General features: G+C 39.5%; 3 protein-coding genes across 10 annotated transcripts; 2 read left to right on the top strand and 1 right to left on the bottom strand.

Annotated features, from left to right (window-relative positions):
- Window positions 1-1,180: 1,180 nt before the first annotated feature.
- On the top strand, window positions 1,181-5,301 carry LOC128892087 (sarcosine dehydrogenase, mitochondrial). Its single transcript, XM_054152189.1, has 15 exons — window positions 1,181-1,386; window positions 1,451-1,553; window positions 1,620-1,876; window positions 1,969-2,181; window positions 2,263-2,592; window positions 2,694-2,856; window positions 2,937-3,084; window positions 3,155-3,293; window positions 3,380-3,577; window positions 3,641-3,908; window positions 3,991-4,120; window positions 4,194-4,450; window positions 4,508-4,670; window positions 4,740-4,850; window positions 4,931-5,301. The coding sequence occupies exons 1-15, from the start codon at window positions 1,363-1,365 to the stop codon at window positions 5,100-5,102; spliced, it is 2,676 nt and encodes an 891-aa protein (XP_054008164.1). The 5' UTR covers window positions 1,181-1,362; the 3' UTR covers window positions 5,103-5,301.
- LOC128892088 (peptidyl-prolyl cis-trans isomerase-like 3) lies at window positions 5,135-6,040 on the bottom strand. Its single transcript, XM_054152190.1, has 4 exons — window positions 5,883-6,040; window positions 5,712-5,786; window positions 5,357-5,637; window positions 5,135-5,276 (listed from the first exon to the last, which is right to left on the bottom strand). Exons 1-4 carry the CDS (start codon window positions 5,883-5,885, stop codon window positions 5,150-5,152), a joined length of 486 nt encoding a protein of 161 aa, XP_054008165.1. The 5' UTR covers window positions 5,886-6,040; the 3' UTR covers window positions 5,135-5,149.
- Window positions 6,041-6,320: 280 nt separating this feature from the next.
- On the top strand, window positions 6,321-21,042 carry LOC128892085 (protein PRRC2C). Of its 8 annotated transcripts, XR_008461004.1 has the most exons (20): window positions 6,321-6,763; window positions 7,841-7,988; window positions 8,146-8,400; window positions 8,570-8,726; window positions 8,878-8,976; window positions 9,092-9,387; window positions 9,487-10,027; window positions 10,274-11,044; window positions 11,142-11,566; window positions 11,803-13,494; window positions 13,713-15,674; window positions 16,413-16,607; window positions 16,712-17,020; window positions 17,094-17,279; window positions 17,372-17,507; window positions 17,603-17,947; window positions 18,014-18,159; window positions 18,438-18,714; window positions 18,798-19,026; window positions 19,098-21,042. XR_008461004.1 is itself a non-coding variant. In XM_054152188.1 (19 exons), the coding sequence occupies exons 2-19, from the start codon at window positions 7,896-7,898 to the stop codon at window positions 18,947-18,949; spliced, it is 7,998 nt and encodes a 2,665-aa protein (XP_054008163.1). In that variant the 5' UTR covers window positions 6,321-6,763; window positions 7,841-7,895; the 3' UTR covers window positions 18,950-21,042. The 8 variants fall into 8 exon arrangements, 7 of the variants coding, with proteins under 7 accessions (XP_054008163.1, XP_054008157.1, XP_054008159.1 ...); XM_054152188.1 differs by having other exon boundaries at window positions 9,526-10,027; window positions 18,798-21,042; XM_054152182.1 differs by having other exon boundaries at window positions 11,145-11,566; window positions 18,798-21,042.
- Window positions 21,043-21,145: the final 103 nt, after the last annotated feature.

The raw sequence follows: 21,145 nt of genomic DNA, 5'->3' as shown, positions 1-21,145 counted from the left end.
TTATCAGCGATTCGCGTGTACGTTGTGTTATTAATAATAAGAACCCCGTACCATATTAGTAGAAAATATTATACGCATACCAAAAACGAGATAGTGATATTAGCGTTTTTTTTTATTAGATACGAGATACGATTCGATCGAGTAGAAACATCACCCAATATACATGTACATGTCTATATATACATATATGTATAGTGTATACATATACATATACATGTTTATGTTAATATCTGGATTCATCCGACTCGAATGAGGTCCGAACGCAAAAGCGTTGAATTTAATTCCTAAAGTCCTATACCCCACCGGATTGAAAAAACTACTACTTTAAAAAGAGAAGTGGTAGGAACGAGGGCAACGTTAGTTTTCGTAGTCGTTTGCGTGTAACTTATCAAACGTATGCGCGTACAAATAAATCAAAGCAAACTTATTTCTCGATACAAAAGGGTAAAAATCGGCTATCAACGTTGCGAGGGTGCTATTCCAGACGCGTTGAAAGCATATATAAAATAAAAACAGAACATTAATCGCCTAAAGGAAAGAAACAAATATATATCGTTCGACGTATTTTTTAGTAGCGTGTCCATCAAGAGCAATCAACGATGTTAAAAGATAGATCATATTTTAACTATACAGTTCGTACTATACGTAGAGATAAACTCTACCGAAACTAATGTCTGCCGTTGCTTTGTATACTTTCTAGCTTTCGCGAAACTTTCTAACTAGATTCTCGACCAGAATATATCGAATATCATGATTTTTCGTATTAAATTCGACGTTTTTAACATTGTTTTCACCCGATATGTAAAAAAGAAATGATTTGTATGCGTGTATACAAGTAAATGTTATCGCATTGCTTGACGTATATCTCAATGATACATAAAAATTCATTATCATATCATAGTTAAACGCTTATTCCTTCAAGCGCAAAATGATCAACAAAGATACGACTCAGTTACATTTTTATTATATTTGTTACAAAATGTATTGTAATTAAATAAATAATAAAATTAATGAAAATTGATAAAATTAAAATAAATAATCCACTGATATGTCGGTCGTTGACACAAGACACAAAAAACAAGTCATTTTTAAGACATTATCGTATATTCTTACGTTTAATCGGTCATAGCTAATATTTCAAGCGCATCGCTTCTCGAGTGCTATGCATGCAAATACACATCATTGTAAGAAAAACATTGTTAAAGAGTATAGGAGATTAATCAGTAGTTTCGATAATGCATGTTGAAAAAATAGAAACGTCGAACCGATAAAATATGCAGAACTGTACTACTGGACAAAGTGTACGTACGTTTGCGGTACTTGGACGATGTGAATACGCGTTGTCTTCCCCAAAACAGAAGCATGTTTCACCTAATAAAACATGAGGTATTTACAAATTTTACTTTTGATTTTGGTAACGTTCACAGAATTTTCGATAAATTGTTTCTAGTTAAATAAAATCAGCATCAATTCGATCAGATCAGTAAGAGCAAGAACATTAAATTCATCGTCTACGATACAGCTACCAGAACACGCGGATGTTGTTGTAATAGGTAAGTTGAGGAAGTCATAAAATATTTTGTCCGTAATGTAAAATTGCAACTTTATACAATTTCCAGGTGGTGGTAGCGCAGGTTGTAATGCTCTTTATCACTTGGGAAAATGTGGCGTTAATGCCATTCTATTGGATAAATCAAAATTAATATCTGGTACTACATGGCACACCGCAGGTCTTATATGGAGTATACGCGGGCCTAACGATGTTGAAATGGAGTTACTGAATGTTACAAAACGCATTTTAAACTCTTTAGAAGATGAAACTGGTATCAATCCCGGGTGGATAAACAACGGTGGATTGCTCATCGCTCATTCGAATGTGAATATTCGTGAAATTCAGTTTCCTCTTACTGTTACTTCCTCTTATGTATATTGCTGCCACTATTAACCATTCTGTATAATTTATAATAGGAACGATTAGCCGAATATAAAAGATTAATTACCGGCTCCAAAGCTTTCGGTATCGACGCCGAACTGATCTCCTCTAGAGAAGCAAAGAAATTATTTCCTATCTTAGATGAGAATGCTTTTCAAGGTGCCATTTACTGTTCGGAAGATGGTTGCGTCGATCCGAGTATGTTAATAAACGCTCTAGTAAAGTCAGCGAAAAATAATGGCTGCCAGGTAGAAATTTGTTTATACTTTCCGCATCTCGATAACGACGATAATTTAAGAAAGAAACAAGAAGCTATTTTTATCGTTTAGATAATCGAAGATTGTCCTGTAACAAAGTTACTCGTAAAGGACACCGTCTTAAATAAGAAAAAAGTTTACGGTGTCGAAACACCGTATGGAATTATAAAAACAGATGTTGTTCTTAATGCTGCTGGAGCTTGGTCCAAAGATGTTGCCAATACGGTTGAAATGGATATTCCTTTAACACCGATTAAACATGCTTATATTGTTACGGAACCAATAGAAGGAGTTCAGAATCTTCCAAACATTAGGGATGCAGATATCAGTGTATACTTTCGAATTCAGGGTACCTCGATAGCTATAGGTGGTTACGAACAGAATCCTATTATACTACCATCCGTAAGTTTACATTGAATCAGGTTTAGCAGATACGTAGCAAATTTCTTGCTGATTTTCACACGTGTTAATTATTATCAATGTACTCTATGTTTGTACATAAGGCGCCTGCAAACTTCTCGTTCCGCTTGTACGAGTTAAATTGGAATACATTCAATGCACACCTAGATTCGATGATCCAATTGATTCCTAAATTATCAACAACTGGAATAAAAAGTACGGTATGCGGCCCAGAAAGTTTCACGCCTGATCATAAACCAATTATGGGTGCGAATTTAAGATGACGTAAAAAAAATTGTTTCTTCTTGTAATTCTATATTATATTCAACTTGGATTGCACGTTAAAGGTGAGGATCCCCGCTGTTCTGGATTGTTTTATTCTTGTGCTTATAACAGTGCTGGAATGATGTTAGGAGGTGGATGCGGAGAACAAATTGTACGTTGGATAATCAATGGCCGACCAGATAGTTACATGTTCAACTATGATATCAGAAGGTTAAAAATCATTAGCAGTTTTTCTATATTAATAGCTAAAAAATGGTACGCTTTATCTGTTATTTCGTAGATTTATTCCAGAGCAAAGAAACAATATGATTTGGATGAACGAAAGGGCTCACGAGGCGTACGCGAAAAATTACAACATTGTATTTCCGCATGACGAGCCATTAAGTGGCAGGAATCTTAAAACGGATCCTTTTCACGATGTAAAAATTTATACATTTTACAAAAATATTTTACGTACCCATCGTATCTAAAAACTAATCGTTACGCAACAAATTACGCGTTGCAGTTACTTATCGAAGAGGGTGCTGTTATGGAAGAACGCCAAGGTTGGGAGCGACCTGGATGGTTTTATTTAAATAAGAAATTAAAGATTATACCATATGATTACGGTGGATACTATAATAAACCGAAAAATGAAAATTATGAATATCGTACAGTATTGGAAAAAGAATACAGTTTTCATCTTTCACCATACGATAAAATAGTAAGTTCTCGATATTAAAATGTACTGGACATTGTTACCAAAGAACTCGTATATTCCCAACAGATTCGAGAAGAAGCTCTCGCCTGTCGCAGAAACGTTGCTGTATTTAACATGTCCTATCTTGGAAAATTCTATCTGTGCGGACCAGATGCACAAAAAGTTGCAGATTACTTGTTTACAGCAAACACAAATTGTGATTTCAACAAAACAGTTTACACGTGCATGCTTAATCATGCTGGAGGAGTAGAAATGGATTGCACGGTTACAGTTATGGAACCAGGTTCTAGCGAAATCGTAAATCCAATATTTAAAGAGAAAGCATTCTATATCGGTATGTTTTACTACGCTATCGCAGTTTGTACAAAGTCATCGGACTTACGATGTTTTCATGTTTATTTCGAATGATATTATAGTTTCAAGTGGTTCATCAGCATATCATACTTGGGCTCATATGAGCAAAGTTATAGAGGAAAATAAATTCGAAGCATCGCTACACGATGTTACCGAACAAATCGGGCTACTGTCTGTACAAGGACCTAATAGGTATCATACTGTACGTACTTACATCGCGTGAGCTTTTTATTCGGTGATTTATAAAACACGATTTACAATACAGTCGAAAGGTATTGGAAGCACTGATAGAAGGTGACCTCTCGGATAAAAGCCTCGAATTGTCAACTACAAAATTAGTCAAAATTAAGAACGAAGTAGTGCGCTTGATTAGACTTAGTTTTGTTGGCGAACTTGGTTTTGAGTTGCACATTCCAAAATCATCCTGTCAAAAAGTCTATACAGCTTTAATGGATTGCGGCAAACCATACAACATAAAACTTGCTGGATACAGAGCGATGTACAGTCTTAGTTGTGAAAAAGGTATATAAATCATTGGTATTATTCGTCAAATATCAATAATATATTTGATCCCAACAGGTTATCACCTGTGGGGCTCGGATCTTAGACCGGATGATAATCCAGTGGAAGCTGGATTAGCTTTTAGTTGTCGCGATACTGGTCGATATCTTGGAAAATTGACAGTCGATCGATCGCGACAAAATGGAATTAAAAAAAGGCTGGTCCAAGTCCATCTAACTAGGTGTGCGTTAAGAAATATTTACAATTATCATGCCTAGTGTTTACATAGTATAATTGCTCTTTTTTTTAGCGACTCTGTTCCGATGTGGGGTTTAGAAGCTATATACAGAGATAATTCTCTCGTTGGCTACTTACGAAGAGCAGAACGAGGATATAGCTATGGAAATTTTATCGGGCATGGGTAAATAAAAAATTATATAAAAGAAAATAGAGTTATTTATGTAAATGCAGTTACAAGTCTTTGTCATTCTTCAACAATAGATATATCAAACATCCAAATGGAGAAAATGTGACACGGAAATTCCTGGAAACTGGTAGCTACGAAATTGAAGTAATGGGAGAACGACACGCAGCCGATATTTATCTTCGTAGTCCATTCGACCCTCGAAACAAAAGGCTTATGGGAATATACGAAAATGAAAATAATTCGTAATTCCCAAAGATTTAACGAAATCTTTAGTTATAATTTATTACCATCTACTACCCTGCCAAAGGATTAGCATGTATAGTTACGTTGTTTATGCGAGTTTCATTAAGCGGTTTGTAATTTTTTGGATTTACAGGTAATTTTTCTAATTGTTCAAGAGTTTCTAAGCCGTCTATTACCCTGAAATTAAAAATCTTTTCAAGTATTTCTAAAATTATTACTTTAGATATTAGAGTAAATCATAAGATTCGAATGCTTACTTTCCAAATAAAGTATATTTCAGATCTAAATGTGGTTGGGGTCCATATGTGATAAAAAATTGACTACCGTTTGTATTCGGACCGTTATTAGCCATTGATACAAGACCTCTAGCATTATGTTTCAATTCTTCCTTGAACTCGTCTTCAAATTTACGATTCCATATCGAAGATCCACCTTTACCACTTTGCGTGGGATCTCCAGTTTGCACAATAAATCCTTTTATATTTCGGTGAAATAAGCAACCATCATAATAATTACTAGCGCACAAAGCTAGAAAATTCTGCAAAATAAACGATTTTACAGTTAACATACTAAATAAATCTGTACTATGAAAAATTAGATAAAAAGTGTTACCTCGCACGTTTTCGGACACAATTCGCAAAATAATTCTATCTTTATGTCTCCGACGTCGGTATGCAAAGTTACGCTCTGAAAATGAAAAACAATCACATTTTTGATAGAATAGTATGAAACCTATACAAACATTCCCAACATAACAAATAAAACTAGTATTTATTTATGCACCATTTTCAGTAGAATCGTATCAGTTTATTTAAATTAAAAACGGTTATTTATTTTTATCAATATCCCTTACGTTCTTAATTCATTGTCTGATGCATAATTCCGTGCCGATCAATTAAAAACTTTAATATTCGTTCATGTGCAACATACTGATTGATATACATATATTGTCGGCCATTTTGAATATCATAGAATTACCAACGAAATCAAATGTGTGTATTAGTCCCAAACAATTCAGAAATTCCTTCATATATTTTCTTGGAAGAAATTTAAAAGAAACGATATACGTAAAATACAGCATACATAGAAATAAAGAAAACAGAGGAGATTTGAATCGCGCGTAATAAAGTATGGGGCGTAATATTCAGGCGTCAGCAAAGTATTTGTAATCAATTTGACTTTGGTTCGAAGCGGTAAGGAATCATCAAAGCAGCGCCACTTATTTCTGTTGAATGTGGTTCCGCTCGTTTCTCGTCATAAGTAACGGTTAGGTAAAAAAAACATATCGAGTATCGTGGTATAAGTTTAACTCGTAAAAAGCGCATTTAAGGTCGTTTAAGTTGAAAATAATATTATATTTTGTACAATAAGAGGGGAAAAAGCTGAACGGGAAACTCATCTAAACGGAGTGACAAGAAAATCCAGACGAGTGGCGCGTCTGTGCAAACGGCTCTCTTTGGTTGTATGACGTAATTGTATTGATCGCGGAAGAAGAGCCGAAAGTCGCGCATTCGCCATCTTGGACGAATTGTGGAAAAGAAGTATCTGTGTCTCGCAGGCGCGGTACACTTGTAACAATTGTAATCCGCGGCGATCCGAACATTAATTAGTTTAACTGGGAATTAACCCTTTTGTGAATTAAAAACCCATTTGGACGGACCAAGGTAAGTCGTTATTTCCTTGATACGCTTCCTTGTCCAAATCTTTTTTTCTACGTGGAAACCTTGCTATACAACTTCGTCCTGCGAGCATTCAGTCGCGGATGCTTTTTCACGAATCAGCTCGCTCATCGCGTTGTTTCTATAATTTCGAAGCTGTCTGTTCCGCGAATCGTTGATGGTTAAGCAGATTTTTCGACTGTGTCGACGCGAATCTTTTTGTTTTGAATTTTCGTGACTTTGACATCGCGATCGAGGGGTTGGGTCGGAACGTTACGCTCCAACTGTTTCTCTTCTTTTCGACCGATTACCTTTTCCCCATTTTCTTTTCCCTACACTTTCGGAACCTTTCGTTATTTTCTTTTCGCCTACGTTTCTCTTTTTCATTTTTTCAACATAACAAAGCTATCCCCGACCCTGTCTCTCTTTTTCTTTCTTGCTCCCGCTTCTCTCGCTCTCTCGCTCGGTCGCTTTCCGCATCGAACGTTCTTGTCAACCTTCTTGTTGTATAGTTCGTCGTATGTAAGCGTTACTCTCAAGTTTCGTGTAATTGTTTTCGCCAATTTTCGTTGCTACTGTAACATTTACGTTCGACGATTTCATTTTTACATGATTTTTACCTATTTAACAACCGTTATTTCTCGTTTTTTCGTCGATAATTATACCAGTTTTCACCAGATTTTAGTTGCATACTTGAGCTGTCGGTGCTTTTGTTGCGTGCGTGTGCGCGCGAGCGCGTCTCGTCTAGTCTCGCCTGTATACGTATACGATTTTCATGTTATAAATACGATTATTATTTACTTTTGCGTGTTTATAAATGTTCTCTTCTATACGTACTATAAAAAGTTATGAGCTCTGTGTTGTTTAAGAAAAGGTTCTGATAGTTATTAAACCGTGACACAAGGTAGATCGAAAGATGGACAATTCAGTTTTTTGTATTTTATTTTTTAAATTAAGTACCTGGAAAATATCGTTTTGTGTTACCTGTATTACTATGGCTAGACAAAACGTATATATTTTGTGTTTTTTACTAATTAAATAAATACAGACTCAAGAAAGAAAAAAAATATATTATGATTTCAGACAAAGGGTTCGTTCTTTGGGTCTGATTGGTACTAAATGGTTGCCTGCAGACAGCATGTCTACTCTGCCAGGGCTTGTGTCGAAGGGGGAGAAAGGAAAATCCAAGTTCCAATCATTAGATATCAATAGCTTGTATCGGGAGTATAGGGTAAGTTGGTCGAGTAGTTCGGTTTATCCTTCATTTTAGCCTTAGATTTCTTCACTTTTGTAATTTGTATTTATTTATATTTGATTATCGATGCAAACATTTTCTCGATTAAAAAACAAGACAATTGAAAGCGTTATCTGATTTATTATGGTTACAGGGAGAATCTTTGGAACAACATCAACAGAAAAATACATTACCGCGCAAACATGGAATGCAAAGTCTTGGAAAGGTGCCTTCGGCACGACGACCTCCTGCTAATCTGCCTAGTCTGAAAAGCGAACATAGTAGTAACGACCCAGCTGTCAGCCTTGTACCAAGCGGAGGGAGTGGCTGGGCTACTACCAAAGATTCGACAGCGACAACTACTACTGCTACAACTACAACTGCTATAACTTCATCGGATACAGCTACTGTAAATTTTCTAATTGTATATGTTCAAAGCTGCGAGCAATTTTTAATACAACGTCTAATATACGACAGACGATACTTATGCTTGCAGCTTTTACCCTCGCTTGCATAATCCATGTATTTTTTTAACGATTAAGGAGTCTTAATAATGAATTTAATCGTTTTATCAACAGTCAAATTCTTCATCCGCGCAATGTGTAGCGGGAACTGCCGTAACAACATCGCTGCATCCTTTACTCCCAGGACAACAAAACATTTCTCAGCCTTCGTATTCTTCCGATGCAAACAACAAAACATGGAGTGCGATAATGACCAGATCCGGACCGGATGGTATGTAATACCCATGTAATATATATATATATATTATATTTGTGTATCATTTATTAATCGAATATAATAAAAAGGCGAAAAGAAAACAAAGGATTATAGTAATATTGTGTAAAAAGTCATTCGTCTTATTGTTTTGCTTATCAACGATTAGGCGCTGCGTCAGGAGGTCAACCACATATGCAACAACAGCAATCGACAAATCGAGAAATAAGTGCGCAGTACGGACCCGGGCCAAGTTTAAGACCACAAAGTAAGCGTTAATTCGAAAGCGCATACTATTCTTTTTTATTACATGCGTCTATGTATGCATGTATACGTAAACTTCATAGTAACGCGAACTGAGGTATCACCGACTTATTTATTAGCAGAAGGAAGTTGGATACAAGGTGGAAGTCGTACACCCAGTGGTGCAGGATTAGGAACTGCTGGTCCCGGAAGTGGGACCACTTCAGGGGTCCAGGCCCCCCCGTTGAACATTGCTGCACCGGGAGGACATGCCGACATGTCTGGCGGCGGACGACAGAACTTGGCCCAATCTCCCAACATGGCTATGGCCCAGGGAGGCCCTCATAATGCTTCGAATAATCAGAATGCTTTGAATTCTGGTTCTCAGCAAGTTGGTCAAAATCTACATCACTACAGAGGACTTATTCCTCCATTCGTGAGTTCTATTATCAGTTTTATTTGTATTTTGAACGACTAGACATGAGCATCTGTTTTTTTTTTTTTTTTTTTTTTCAACGTTTTCGAACAAATTTAGATGTATCGAGGAAACTTTTCTGGTGGGTTGCCTTCGCAGTTTCCAGCGAACACTGGTCCCGCTACGGCCGCTAGACCGCGAGTTAATTATTCCTCGGAACGATTCCCTCCTCCGCCTTCCCGTCAACAGGAACGCGACCGCGTTCCGGAAGAAGAAATTATTACCCGACCAATTATCAAAGAAGAGGATCTTACACGAATGGACGACATTTCTCGCGACGCCGGTTGGGCGGCACACGATGACATCGATTATAATAAAAAGCTTACGTTTAGCGACGACGAAGGCGATCTCGAACCATCTAAGAAAGATGAAAGGAAAGATAGTAAAGAAGAGAAAAACGAAGAAAATTTACCAGAAGATAGAGATAAAACTAGGGGGGATAACCGTGATAATCATGATAATCGAGATTCCAAAGAATCACGAGATCAACCGACTCATCGGCCATGGACTCAAAGCTCTTTACCTCGCGATTACCGTGGATCAAATGGCTCTGGCAATTACAGCGGTCAGTCGCAACTACACTCGGTGCATTCTTTGAGAGGTAAGAATATCTTAATATAATACATTTACTGGATACTTATATATCGTTTTTTAAAGTTCTATACCTTCTTAATCGGATATTTATCAAAAAGTCTTGAAGTGTGTTTTTACAATACCTTTGTTCTCAAGCTATCTCTTAAAATATTTACCACCAAAAGATTAAGTACCCTGTATGCGCTACATTATATATGTATATTCATATACTACATTTGTATATTTACTGGTCGCTTGTTTACCTTGAAAACAGGCGTGGAAGACGATGAAGGATGGAACGAGAGACGCAGAGTAGTAAGAGTGGAGGTTGCGTCTGTTGCCGAGCGTGCCCAACAACGCAAAGAGGAGGTAGAAAAAATGTTCGAGGAATCGAGTAGGCAAGCCGCAGCTAAGAAACTGCAGGATATGCAGCACAAGTTAAAAGAGAAACACGCCAAGTATAAAGAAGAGGAACGTGGGCAATCAAACGAACCGAAAGGTTTGATAAGTGTTCCACCTGTTCCGATTCCGGTTCCCGAATGGGAGCGCGAAAGGGAGAATAGAGAACGAGAACGATCTTGCACTGTATCTTCCGAGGGTAAAGACGAAAAGTCTTTGGTTCGCGACTCGCGCGAAAATAGAGACGGTTCTAAGTATGGCAGAGACTCTCGCGATCAGCTAATGTCAGATTTCCGACAAAGCGACCGGCAGAATTTTATGAGACAAGATAATACAGCGCGTAACGAGCGCGAAAGGGAACGCGATCGCGACCGTGACCGCGATCGTGAACGCGAACGTGATCGCGATCGCGATCGGGATCGGGATCGGGATCGTGATCAAAGAGACACAAGGGATCGCGAACATTTAGGGTTCTCGCGTCATTTTCAAAACAATTTACCGCCACGTTTTCAAAAACAACAAGCGGAGAGAGGCAATGCTGGTTTCAATCGTATTTCGCCTAACACCGAAAGGTCGTCAGCCCAATCTGTCTCATTCTCCCAGCAATACGAACCTGGTAGATGGCCTCATAGTCATAACTCCTTAAGTAAGTAGCTTTGAATATACTTAGTTGGACTAATTGCGATGATAATCGTTATTATTGCGAGTAACACTTGTCACGTATTCAATAAAACTTGTATTAGTAGACAACAGCTTGAAACCGTCGCATAGCGGTGCCCCGTCGCAACGTCGGAGTAGAACAGATTCCGATATTTCTACTTCCATGGACGACGATCGACCTCCGTCTCGAGATTATCGTGGACCGCTTCTCCGAGACGATCGATATCGTCACTCCTCGCATCGACCTTATGATGGCCGACGACCTTACGACGACTTTATCCGCAACTATAGAGAACATGACTACGAGGATGGGCATTCTCGCGATTCCTGGGAGCGTGAAAGATATTTCGATGATAAAGATCGAGACTCAAAGGACAATCTAGAATCGAGAGAGGTCAGAGAAAGTCGAGATGTTCGCGATAGTCGAGCGAGTAGGGATAACCGAGACGCGAGGGAAAACAGAGAAAGGGATAACAAAGTTAAGAAGGAGTACGACAATTATTTGAAGGTATCGATCATTTTGTATCGTTGATCTATAAATTGAAGAACAATGTCGAAAAATGTGTATTTTTAACACTTGTATAGAAAAGTGTTTTTTTTCTCTTCTCTTTTCTTTTTTTTGTTTTTTTTTTTTTTTTTTTTTTTTTTTCATTTAACGCTAGATACAATTATTTTTCGACGTTATCTTTTAATAGCAATTCACGCATCCATGTATTTTAATCTAAAATCTGTGTCTGTTCGTAGGACTCTTTCGATGATCGTGAACGTGAGCGTGAACGGGAACGGGAACGGGAACGGGAAAGGGAACGGGAACGTGACCGCGACCGCGAACGAGATCGTGATCGCGAGCGTGAGCGTGAACGAGACCGCGATCAGAGAGAAAGATCGGAAAGTACGGAGTGGCGCGAGGAACGTGTCATACAAGACAGATCGATCGATAATCGTCGCGATACTCAACGAGAAGACCGAATGGAACGTAACGAACGTCCACAAAGACCAGACTCTCGCGACAGTCGTGCTTCTCGCGAATCGAAGACGTCTCTACGCGAAGATGATTCGCACAAGTTGCGCGATTGCAGTTCATGGGTGAACGAAGTTGCCGACTACGAAGAAAATAAGCGTGATACGTATCACGAGGATACCCGGGAACGAGAACGAGAAAGGGATAGGAGACAGCCTCTCGGACCCGTGACGAAAGAGAGAATCGAGGCGGACGAATTGAAAAGTGAAAAACGTAATTTAACTCAATTAAAACGAGCTAGTTCCGAACAAGATAAGAAGGATCAGGTAAAGGAGCCTTCCGCGGAAACTAAGAAAGAACCGGATATTTGGAGCAGAAAAGCCGAACGAGCAAACGATAATAATAGAACAATGGAAAGGGGTGACAATTCACCGAAAGCATGGGCCGATGCTGTTTCTCCGACGTTCGAGAAAGAAGAAGAAAAAACATTAGAGCCTATGAAAAACGAGAAGGACGCGGACGATTTAAAACAGAGTTTCGACAAGTTAAGCCTGGACAAAAGGGAGGATACTATGAACGAAGACGCGACGGAGCAACTGGCGAAAGAAGAGAAGCGAGAGAAAAGTATTCGAAATCGAACTAGCAGCGGAGGATCGAATTCTAGAGGCCGTGATTCTCGTGGAGGGCGCCAGTGGGGAAGTACTTGTAGCGTGTACACTCGAGGTTGGCGTGGTTCGGAGACGAGAGGACGAAGAGGTGGCTCTAGGACTGCTGGCAGACCAGCATCGGCTAGAAGCGGTTCGTATAGACATACCGATTCGGAAAATAGCGCCGACGAGGTATCTTGTTCCACCGAATCTGGCAAGGAAGAGAAGAAATCGGTCAGGTCGCCGAAACCAAGCCAGAAGGCTGAAAAAGAGGAACGTAATCGCGAGGTATCCGGCAGAGACGAGAAACGAGCCGATTATTCTCAGTCGCAACGTAGCGAGAAGCGAGCTTACGACAGCAAATCCAGCCGCGAAGGATTTGCCCCATCGGGCGAACCTTCTCGTCGTGGTCGAGGCAGTTTTCGAATTCGAAGCGCGACCAGTACCGGCAGCCGTATGGAAGGATACGGACCACCGTCCAGTAAGAGCCCTTTCTCATCCGAACGCAGTTCCGATGAAAAACCAAATCCCACGCGACAGAATCCGCCGACACCTACTCCGGAAAAGGAATCGAATTCCCTGGTGTCCTCGCAGGTCGAGTCTACCGACGATAAAATTATAGCGAAGCAACAGGCACTCACCGCTGGAATAACCGGGAAACGTGCCAAGTCCCCGACTCAACAGTCCTCCCAGCAGTCTCAACAGACCCAACAACCTTGCAACAAGCAGCAAGACGTTAATCACGCGAGCAATAACGTTACTTCTCAAAAGGTACAAGTCCGTAAAGAAGAATCGCGCTCGAAGAGAACTCGCAGCGGTAGCAGAAGGGTAAGTCTTGAAATTCTGGCCGGTGTAAATATAACACGGATATTGCGATAGATCTAAACATAAAAGTCAACGATAAAATAAATGCTTGCATATCGATAACCCAGATTCCGAAAGATCATTCCCTGTCAAAGAAACGCGACCCAGTACTTTTCATTCCATCGCATTCATTATTCAACGGATTCGATCGATTTATGTGTAAACTCGTTCTGTATTTGTAGGGTAGAGACAATCGCGAACCACGTTATCGCGGGAGTAGCAGCAACGTGTTGAAACAAACCTCTTCGGACGTAGGAAACGAAGATTGGGAAACCACGTCGGAGAACAGCGAAGAACACGTGGAAGACCACAAAGAGTCTCGTAGCAGTCGCACCAAACAGTTTGCTGGGCGCGTAGGTTCGGGTAGCAGTTTGAACGCTCTCGGATCGAACATACATTCTCGGAGGAACGAGCAGACCGGAAATAATCGTGAACACCGTGAAAAGAATTTAAAGTCTTCCAATGCAACGTCTCGAGCACCTGGCGCGGAAAAGCGAAACTTGCAAAATTTGGATTTCAGCAACCAGAAAAGTCATTCTTCTAGCATTCCGCCGCTGATGCAAACCGCTCAAGTTCAGAACGGAAGATCGAGAAGTCAAACTTCTGGAAATAATTCAACGATTTTGAACAAGTCGACGATAAAAGAAAGCACGGTAAATCGTATAGACGAAATTAAATTGACCGACCCGAATTTGGTCAGTCAAGCTCTCAACGATATCAACAAAAAGTCACAGATCAAAGAAAAGAAGACGACGATCGAATGTGAAATAGAAACGAATAATTGTACCGAGGATGGATCCACTGTTACGGAAGATAAGGTCGATTCGGATGGTTTTCAAGAAGTTCGTTCGAAGAAAAACGTGAAGGAGTCTAGACATAGCCAAAAGGAAGAATCGAAGCCCATTAAACGCGAGAAAGAAAAAGATAGAGAACGCGATCGTTCGAAATCGAAAGCGAACGGCTCGCAACCGACTTCTTTGCAACAGGTGCAAAATATACCACCTCACTTGAGTCAATCGATTCTACAACCTGCAAATATGTTGCAAAAACAGTACGACAGAGCTCAGAGAAGTCAAAAACTTCCTCCTAGACTCCAGAGACAGCGTTTATCGAAGCAGCAACAACAACAACAGCAGATGTGCCCAACGGAGACGAACGATTCGAACAAGGTCAACCCCTCGAACAACAGCTATGGCAAAGATTCGTCGAGCGGTCCTGCCCCTCCGCCATCCGTTAATGCTTGGGATAAACCGTTTACAACGAGCCAGCTACGATCGAATTCCCCATCGGCTGTTCCTACGGACATTCAATTAATGCCAGGCTTGTCTACGCAAAATGATCACAGTCACGAAGCAAACGAGCAAGCAAATTCTGGAAATAGCAGTCAACGAAATTCACCGAACGGTGAAAAATCCGGGAAGAGTTTAAAAGAGCAGCTCGTGGAAAAGAATTCTGTTTCCGATGTTTCTTCACCTCCAGTGCAAACGTTAATTTTCGAGAACACAAATTATTCGAAAACTACCAAGGCTGGTCCTTCCGACCTGGCGGTGAAGACCAAGTTTCCGAATCACATAAAAACTCAACAGCAGCGCGTTGAAAAACGCGCGGATTTGGAAGAGGAAGGTAACGCGACCTCTATGCAGCAACAGCAACAGCAGCAGCAGCAACAACAACAACAGCAACAACAACAAAGCCTCCCTGTCGCGTTTTCAAATAAACCAAACGATTTGATGAAAGACAAGAGTCAAGAACCGATTCAGATGCCTCTCTCCTTTAACAAAAACGAAGATAACGCCGACATGAAATTGGACTTCACCTTCGATTCGGATCTGTCGCAATTGACGGATGACAAGAGCAAAAGCTTAGGAATGACACGCTCCATGCACATGGCTGCTGGCCAAAGTACTATTTCGCCCTCCACTGCGGAGCTCAATTTAAAGATCGCATCGGTAAAGAAAGTTTGGGAAAATGCGACGCCTATGCCAACGGTGGTCGAACACGAAGATGGCAATGTTGTTAGTAGCGGTAATACTTTCCCCCAGGCGTTCGAAAGTACGGATGTTGACGATAGTTACAGTCCTCATCAACAGTACAATCAAAATAACATGAAAAGTGAAATAACCACTTCTACGAACGTGTGCAAGGTGAGAAATCATTTCGCGAACATTACTTGTCATATTATCATGCATGCATATCTAAGCTATTACATCACTAGAAATTGACTCGGCATTCGACAGAAATTCGAGTGAGATATATTTTCTTATTTGTTCATTTTGTTATACCCTCTGATTTAAACTTTCCTTGTCCGTATTTGAAAATTCCCGCGAGTAGTTACCATGGTGAAAATCAGAAAGGTAAGTGGCTAACGCGAATCGTTAACCCGAATTTTTCACATCTAGAAGACTAATCATTTTCTCTATAAGACTCTTCATGAAACGAGTATTAGTATATAGTCGCATTGTCATTGATTTCATTCGATACCGTTTCGATACGTTGTCGTCACTTTCATCGCCGTTGTTGTTGTTGTTGTTGTTGATGTTGTTGTTGTTCTTGTTGGTTTTTTTATTATTATTTTTTTTTATCATCATCATCATCATCATCATCATCATCACAGCCTTCCTATACGTAAGAGTCTTTTTTTTCGACCTCGCTATTTTTTAGTTTCTCTTTTTTTCTATTAAGCTTACGCGGTTAGCGATGAACCTAACTATTTTCACCAGAGTTTGAAAGAAGATTTAACGAAGACAAAATTGTTTCTCGAAATATGCGTCATTCGGTCAGCATCAATTAAAACGGCAGTTGATAGTGATGTAAATAGAAAACTAAATAACGAAACACCATGTCCCCTGTGGGAAGATGCTGACTCTTTGCCTGATGCGCAGCTGGTTCCCCCGCAGGTGAAGCCGCAGCAACAATCTTCGGGTAGCAGTAGCGGTCAATCTGGTTCGACTGTTCCTGGTCCAAGTCCTATCGGAGCAGGTCAAAGTCCTATCGGTCACCCACCTGTTAGTCATCAAGGACCATTGAGCCCACCTCCGTTTAATTCCACCGGACAACCCTCTCGTATAAATTATCAGGTGCAGTTATTGTAAAAGGATATTTCTAGGTTTTCGTATATTTATTATACGATTGTTTGTGTTATCGCTGTAGCATAGTTAAACCGCATTTTTGTTTGTTTTAGGAATTTCCACAATATCCCGGCTCTCAAGCAGCACAGTACGGCAGCATGTCTGCTATACCCTCTCCGCCAGCCGTGTTATTTAATACAGGATCTGGTCAACTACCAGCACAAGCAGGAGGTCTTTACGGAGCATTTCAGTTGGATCAGAGCCGGTCTCCTTTTACGCAGTATCCACCATACGCGCCATCTCTTCAAAGCTCGTTCAGCCAGCAAAACGTCTACTTGCAGCAAGCTGCACCACCGCCGCCACACGCGGCAAATGCACCTACCCCGGATATGTATCAAAGCAATATTTCCCAGTATCGCATCGTTAGTATTCTTTATTTCACGAAAATCTATAATATATAATAGTATCGTATATAATAACGTTCATTTTTCGCAGACCGCAGCTGCTGCTCCGCCTTTCGGACAAAACCAACAGCTCAGTAACAATCCGAATACAGTTCTCATCAGTTCCTCGTCAAATTCTTTGATGTCGGCAAGCGTAAAGCCATCCTCACAACCTATCGGTGCTATCGGAACGAAAGCTCCACATTTTCAGGCGCCATCTGTTCCGCAACCAAATTCCGTATGTATCAACTATGTTCGATGATATCATTAAAATTGATTAAATTATCGTGTAATTTACTGTATAATTTACTACGGCCTCTTTTTCTTTAGCTAACGTACATACAGTACGATCCTAATCAAGTACTGGACGTGAGTGTTAGTTACATGGGCAATTCCCAGTTGGTACAGAGACGTGGTCGAAATGTCCAAGCCTCGGCCAATAGTTATTATACCGCACCTCCACCTGGTAAGTATCAAATCTTGGACACGCGCGATCTTTTACAGCGTGTAAATTGTCTTTTTGTTCCATGGTTTTGTACGTCGATTTAATCACATTTTCAGATGTATTCCCCGGCTCGCAAACAGGTTTTTATCAGCCAGGAGGTGCTACACAACAGACCGGCACTCATTACGGATTGCAGGGATTCGGTCAACACAATCAAAGTTTGGCAACCGGGAACGCTACCCCTGTTGGATTACAAAACTTCAGTTCTGGCTTTCTAAGCAGTTCTGGATTACAAATTGCCGCGGCTGCTCAACAATATCGCAATCCTACGGGAGGCCTTCCGGGGCCGGCAAACGCGGGACCCAATTTTCTTAGCAAGCATCAACCACAGGAACAGCAAAGACAATTAAAGAGCCCGTCGGGAAATCAGCAAGACGTCCTTGGATCAGTTTTCAGTTCCAGTAAGTTCGGTGTGTTTCGTCTAGATCTTGTTCGGAACGTAGAATAATACGTAACGTTTGTCGCAGCGCCTCAAATACCATCTCCCAAGTCGAGAAATTGTAAACAACAATCCTCATCTCAGCAACCACAGCCAAGTCCCACGCAACATCACAAGTATCAACAGTATCAGGGAGTTAGTCAATCTGCTCTGGTAAGCAGTTACAGTAACTATGTATGTATCGCTCTTACACCTAATCAAAACATCACTAACGATTAACGAATACTGGATTTCACGAGCACAGAGTTATTAAATGTTCCTTGTTATTGGTACTTACAGAATAGTATACATTTACATCAGAAGAATTTTCATTTGCGACCTTAAGTCGAAGAAATAAAGAACGAAAAATTCAGTCGAAGGAAATGTAATTTAAATTTGGTAGAATCGATATTTGTAATGTAATTAAAGTACAAAAATACCTTATTGCGAGACTAGCATTAGCTAAATTACAGGTTTTACAGCAAAACGTACGTGGTATGGGTATGCCACCGCACGCTGGTATTCAACCGTCGCAACAACGATATCCGCCACCGATTCAAAGACCAGTCGTTCCGTTCACGCCAGGCCCAAATCCAAACAATCCTACTCAGCAGCAGTCTAACTGCATGCCGTCGCAACAACAACAACAACCGCAACAAACTCAAATTAATCGTCACAGACCGAATTTGCATCAGCAACAGCAGCAGCAACGTAACATGAAGATACAACAGCACTATTATTCTGCTCAAGGTTTGTTTTCCACGCGTTATCGCTCGTTAAAAAAGTAACGAACGATTTAAAACGCGTTTTCTTATCTTAATCGTTTCTCTCAGGAAACGTCAAAATGGATACCAGTGAAAAAACGGATTCCCACAATGATAAAATCAACGACAATGGTTCCGGTGCTCAGCAAGGAAGCGCCAAACCAAACGTAAATCCACAAGATAACGACAATAAGGAAGAAGTGAATCAACAAAATGAGTGAATGTGAAAAAGACCGTTCGTTCTACCATTTGAAAAATACAGTTTTTGATCACACACTGACATGACGTCGATTGAAAGGTAAATGATAACGATTAACTTGTTCTCGTACACGAAAAAGACGATGCTCTAAATGATATTGTATTTGCCAGTTTAACGAAGCTCGCGAACTTCGGAGTCGTAATCGATACTTGGCCATGTCTAGTTAGAATAATTTAATGATGGCGCATGAAAGGAAAGAAAAATAGGTGATATTGTCATTGTACACACCGATGCTTCTCTGAATTAACTGTGACGAGGTTGCGTTTCATGAATTCAACGAACAAATCACGGTATCGAACATTCCTTTTTTTGTTCGAAAAAGTATTGCAAACCTAATTGCAATACTGCAATGAACGTCGAAAAAAAAATACAAAAAAAAACTAATACACGATAAAATAAATACGGTCGATACATCGGGAACAGGTTGGTGGCTTCGTCCTAAGGAAAAGGTTTCTGCCGATTGTTTCAACATTGCAATGTTGGAATTGCGACGCGTTGCTTAATTCAACGTGCAATCGGAATCGAGAGAGCCAAATGATTGGACTGGTACGCACAACGTATCGCTACTCGGTGTTAATCGATCGCCCCTAACAATTAATTACATTGAATATGAAGATAATAAATGTGCACAAGACTCGTATTTCTGTATATGGACACGACGGCGGTCTGTGGTATACGATTATGTAAAAGCCAGATTTTTTCGGAAAAACGTAGTTCGACAAAAATATTGCACGACCGTCGCTACATTTTCTAGAGTACCATTGATATGGGGAAAAAAAAGAAAACGGATGTCGATAAAGAAGACTGTTTTATGTATATCGAAATTATAAATTACCCATGCGGTGGTCTTATAGATCTTCATGACGTTGTCCCTAATACAGTGTGACAAGTAAAAAGTTCGTGTACATTAATCGTTTATTGATATAATGTGAGGTCATGACGAAGCTTGTGAAAAATAAATAGTGCAACAATTGTTTATAGTTACTGAATATATTATCATGACCTAGCCACGCTCGGAAAGAGTATCAATTATAAGTATAATAATATATGATATCGCTTGAAAAAGAATACGAAACGCACTCGGTTTTTTTTGTGCGTAGTAATATTTCGCTAGGTCGCAGCACTGTCGCAACGTACAAGTTCTAGAAAAAGGATTGTATATTCTCTGCTTTCGTTGCGGTTCAAGCATTAAAATAATTATTATATTACTATCATTATTATTATTATTATTATTATTATTATTATTATTATTATTATTATTTTGTTTGTAATGTTGTCATCAATCATCATCATTATTATTATTATTATTATTTCTATTGTATTACTATACTATATCATATAATATTATATTACCGTCATCGTCGTTAGTACTGCCGCTGCTACTATTTACTACCTATTTACCACAACTATCATCATTTCATTATAGTTACTATGACTATTATCATAATAATCATCGTTGTCCACGTCATCAACATTATCATTGCTACTATTACTACTATTATAATCATGAAGCCAATGAAAATAAACAGTAGTATTTACAGGAGTTCATCTTTATTAGTTTTATTAGGACAACGGATATATAGTCATTCAAAACAAGTTTAGTAGGGAATTCGATACATGTTATCAGAGAATAAGGAATGAAAGGAAGAATCAATATGCTGCCAGCTCTATTGTCGATCGCTATTTTCGAACTTTGAGTACTATGTTGCGTAACAACAAATTGGTACAAATAATGCATGCAGAGTAAGATGACGTTACTAACAATAAAAGAAACGCTAACAGTTTTAACACCTTTAACATGGAAAAGTGATACGTTCGATTACTTTTCTCTACCTATTTTTAAACAAATTTTTCAATGGCCTTGATTACACGCAAACTTGAACTACAATATCGTGGCTCGCGCTTGGTAAAAAAATATGAGACATGGTGCCTTTAACATACTGCCACACGAATAAACATCTTTTCCAATCATTTCGAATGATGTTAAAAATGTAATATTTTAGGGAAAACATAGTGAAATTTTTAAGAATAATAATAAGTTTCGGCGATGCATTATTTTTTGTCTCTTTATTTTTCTCGTCTCATACGTTAGTATTGTCATTCATCGCGCTACCATCACTTTTAATAGTAGTATAGTCGTAGTAAAAGTAGTTGGCAA

The sequence above is a fragment of the Hylaeus anthracinus genome, unplaced genomic scaffold (genome assembly GCF_026225885.1).
Source record: "Hylaeus anthracinus isolate JK02 unplaced genomic scaffold, UHH_iyHylAnth1.0_haploid 12002, whole genome shotgun sequence".
Classification (NCBI taxonomy): domain Eukaryota; kingdom Metazoa; phylum Arthropoda; class Insecta; order Hymenoptera; family Colletidae; genus Hylaeus; species Hylaeus anthracinus.
The sequence above is the reverse complement of the archived record's forward strand: the minus strand, read 5'-3'. Positions and strand labels throughout refer to the sequence as shown.

Coding starts and splice junctions, on each gene's coding strand:
- LOC128892085 (XM_054152181.1), top strand. CDS start 7,896: ATGTCTACTCTGCCAGGGCTTGTGTCGAAGGGGGAGAAAGGAAAATCC. Junction 16,608..16,711: donor CCTCTCGTATAAATTATCAG/GTGCAGTTATTG, acceptor TGTTTGTTTTAG/GAATTTCCACAATATCCCGG. Junction 18,715..18,797: donor GCACTATTATTCTGCTCAAG/GTTTGTTTTCCA, acceptor CGTTTCTCTCAG/GAAACGTCAAAATGGATACC.
- LOC128892088 (XM_054152190.1), bottom strand. Junction 5,638..5,711: donor TGTGTCCGAAAACGTGCGAG/GTAACACTTTTT, acceptor TTTATTTTGCAG/AATTTTCTAGCTTTGTGCGC. Junction 5,277..5,356: donor AAATATACTTTATTTGGAAA/GTAAGCATTCGA, acceptor TTTTAATTTCAG/GGTAATAGACGGCTTAGAAA.
- LOC128892087 (XM_054152189.1), top strand. CDS start 1,363: ATGTTTCACCTAATAAAACATGAG. Junction 1,387..1,450: donor TTCACCTAATAAAACATGAG/GTATTTACAAAT, acceptor AATTGTTTCTAG/TTAAATAAAATCAGCATCAA. Junction 4,451..4,507: donor CAGTCTTAGTTGTGAAAAAG/GTATATAAATCA, acceptor TGATCCCAACAG/GTTATCACCTGTGGGGCTCG.